Source organism: Cataglyphis hispanica, chromosome 4, assembly GCF_021464435.1.
Source record: "Cataglyphis hispanica isolate Lineage 1 chromosome 4, ULB_Chis1_1.0, whole genome shotgun sequence".
NCBI lineage: Eukaryota > Metazoa > Arthropoda > Insecta > Hymenoptera > Formicidae > Cataglyphis > Cataglyphis hispanica.
In genome coordinates, this window is record NC_065957.1 from 2,894,053 (window position 1) to 2,897,801 (window position 3,749).

The 3,749-nt window shown below is 24.6% G+C and overlaps 1 protein-coding gene across 1 annotated transcript; it reads left to right on the forward strand.

The window, feature by feature from the left end:
• Window positions 1–1,580: 1,580 nt before the first annotated feature.
• LOC126848675 (defensin-like) lies at window positions 1,581–3,018 on the forward strand. The gene is made up of 3 exons (XM_050589731.1): window positions 1,581–1,720; window positions 2,110–2,329; window positions 2,604–3,018. The coding sequence occupies exons 1-3, from the start codon at window positions 1,612–1,614 to the stop codon at window positions 2,620–2,622; spliced, it is 348 nt and encodes a 115-aa protein (XP_050445688.1). The 5' UTR covers window positions 1,581–1,611; the 3' UTR covers window positions 2,623–3,018.
• The last annotated feature ends 731 nt before the right edge of the window (window positions 3,019–3,749 follow it).

Genomic DNA, 3,749 nt, shown 5'->3' on the forward strand with positions numbered 1-3,749 from the left:
GGATATGCATATATGTTACGTATAATTCAAACATTGAGATTTTACTTTGGACATATGTATGTACCAGGAAAAAAAATTTGTCTATAATAAACATATTCTAAATATCTCAAAACACAATATATATATTTATACAGAGTGTTTCACAACTTCCGTACAATACTTTATTAGCGTGTTCTGGAGGTAAAATAGAATCAAAAATTTTAATACAAAAATTTTGAAGCTGCAATAATTTTTGACTTATAAATGATCAAAGTTTGCCAATGATATCGCGTAAAACTCGCGCTTCGGCCCGTAATTATACTTACATACGCATATCGATCTGTCATCTATTATTGATTTTTTTCAAGTCAGGTGATATTGATTTTATTGCATGGCTGATTTTATTAGTCGTTAATCAATATCACCTGACTTGAAAAAAATCAATAACAGATGACAGATCGGTAAGTGTGTAAATGTAATTATGGGCCTAAATAATACAATATGGTTATTATAATTTATGGTTTATAACTTTGAAAATCATTTTGGTTATCAAATATTTATAATTATAAACATAATACTGAAACATAATAATGAATTATACATTTTACAAATCATAACTTAAACAATTTTTATGAATAAATAAATTTTATTCCATATAAATAATGTATTTTTTTTCAATAGCATATTTATAGAAATTCTATGAATTATTTGGATGATCGATTTAGAATGTCTAAAAATTTTATTCAATTACTAATTATTTAATTAAATTCCCGATTTGCCGCAAATAATCCGCTATTCTCTTTATTGTATAAATATATTCCATTAATTAGATTGGATATAATGTACTATATACTTTTTATTTCAAAAAGGAAGTTTCTTAAGAATTGCAGCGTAAAAAATGTTTGAAATTAATTTTGATATAATAATATAAATCAATTAAACAATTATCAAGCAATTTGTCGTTCACGTATAATTAATTCATTTAATTTTGTATTTTTAATTGTATTAAAAAAGAATATGCCTTATATGAATATATATGCTCTATATAACAGTGAATTTTTAATAATTTTGTTTTAAAAAAAATTTTCTTAAAAGAAATGTGACTTTAGAAATGCGTGATGTTAACACTGATAAATATATTTGTTATCAAAATAAGCTACCATAATTTTTATATGTAATAGCAAATAAATCTTATTAAAATTATGATTTAGAAGCATAGAATTTTCTATTTTTAATTATCAAGAATAATATTCATGAAAATTATACGTGAAATTTTCAAGCATTTTATTTATTATTTCTTATGACATTTTATAATATTCTTTTTTTAACAACTATTATATAAAATAATTAAACATTAATAAAAAAATCGTAAAGTTTTAGATGCTTCCGCTATAAATATAAGATATATATTATATAATGAGAAAGGAAAATCGTTATTTTAACACATTTGACTTTTACGACTTTCTGTAATCAGAGAATATGCCATTTTTAGTAAAATAAAAAATATATACTCTGTGATCTCTGCTCAGGGGAATTCCGATAAAATATCTTTACTTGGGGAATCACGTTTATCATCATGTTTGTTTTGTAATATCTTCGATTAGTATATAAAGCGAACGCGCAAATTACTTAATGTATTCTACCACAAGAGTTGACAAACGCTCAGCATTCCTCAAGATGCAGATCTATGTGTTCGTCTTTTTGGTTGTGACTGCGGTCGCCATCGCATTCCCTAATAAAGGTATATATAATCAGAAGCTGCTAAATATATTTAATATAATTTTATAATTTATTCTCAACGAAAATACGGATATACGGCCTAATGAAAATTATTCCCGTGCGTAATTTGCGTAAATATGATACGTACAGGCGATTTCATTTTTACACATTAGAAATAATTCTAAAATATATTTAAATATACATTTATATAATAAAAAAGTACTATTGTTATTATTTACATGCGAAATCTTTAAAATAATTATTTAAATTTTTTGCTATGTATTTTTGTAATTATTTTAATTTTTTTAAATAATAATAAGTATGTTTATATTATGATTTGTTATATTGTGATATATTGTGTCTTGATATAATCTTGATATAATAATGCCATTTCTTTGTTATATATTCTAGATAAGGATGCATCGATGCCTCTAGACTTACTGTCGCAGAAAGAAATTGAATCTTTAAATTTGCAAATGACACCTATCAAAGAACATCATCGCATGCGTAGATTCACTTGTGATTTTTTATCTGGTTGGGGTGTTGATCATTCCGCTTGTGCTGCTCATTGCTATGCCAGAGGAAAAACGGGAGGAAGATGCAATAGTGACCGTGTTTGCGTGTGCCGCGCGTAAGTCAAGATTTGCGCAAATAATTTCAACTTTTCTATATTTTCAATTATATTTAAATAATAAAGTAATGATACTTTGATTAATATTTACACGTTGTATGTGTTCTAATAAAAAACGGCAATTCTTTTTTTCTTCATATAATGAGTTAAATTCTTGTTGAAACTGATATATTATGTTGTAGATTTAATAATGATTCAATAAAAGAGAAAAATCTGTATATAAAACGTCAAATTATTTTAATTTTATAATAACGTTTTTTTTCATTATTTTCAGAAAATCATGGTTTGGCTAAATCCGGTTAAAAAATCATTCTTTAAAAAAAATCAGAATAAGGTTTTAATGGATATACAAATATGTAGCTTATAATTCAAATATTGAGATTTTAAATAAATATATCAGAAAAAAATTTGTCTATAATAAACATACTTTAAATATCTAAAAATATATATACAGATACACATATATTACTTCTTACATACATATTGTATATTGTATATGTATACATATATTGTAAACACACACACACACCCACACACACACACACACACACACACACACACACACACACACACACACACACACACACATATATATATATATATATTTTATTTATATATATATATATATTACTTATATATGATTATATTATTTTATATTACATTAAATTATTTAATTGAGATTAAAAAAATTCGAATACAATGAATTTATACAACCTCTTACTTTTTTAGTACGTAAATATTGACAGCCGGAAATAAAAATAGATAGGATTAATTTATTTAAATAAGCCAAATAACATAGATTCTCAAAAAAAGCAGTGCCAAAAATATCTAAGGAGTTATTATTTTTCACACATTATTTATTTAATCTTTTTATTATAGCTTTTTAAAATAGCAAAACTAGTTTGCTATTTTAGAATTTTATTAAATGAAGATAGAGAATTTTACTAGATGATGATAAAATTATACTAGATGAAGCTAGATAGATGAAGATCTATCATGTATCTTAATCTAATCGAACGTAAATATATGTAAAAGGAATTAAAGCAATTATTATACAAACAAATTTCAAAATAGCACGTTTGCAGCGTTATTTAAGCATGCATGCAATGCGATCGATTGCGATTCGAAAGCTGATGTTTTGTTTTTTGACAATATGAGAATTTATTTGCTCGCTATTCTGTTCACTAGCGACAGCCATGGCCATGGCAGCGTTCGATGCCATGGTTTGTATGTTTTAATAGATCGCATAAATATTTTCTTCATCTGCACGCAACGTGATTTATAGCTAACGGTATTTACGTATTCAAAATGCGTGCAAATAACAGCTAATATAAATAAAAAAATTTGATATGTATTATTAATAAATATTTTTTGCAATGTAAAAGATCAAAGCTAAATTTCTAATATACTATAATGTTAG

What these genes read in the sequence shown, in the direction of transcription:
- LOC126848675 (XM_050589731.1), top strand. Translation starts at nt 1,612, where the DNA reads ATGTATTCTACCACAAGAGTTGACAAACGCTCAGCATTCCTCAAGATG. An exon ending in CATCGCATTCCCTAATAAAG is followed by an intron (nt 1,721 to 2,109) that starts GTATATATAATC and finishes TATATATTCTAG; the next exon opens with ATAAGGATGCATCGATGCCT.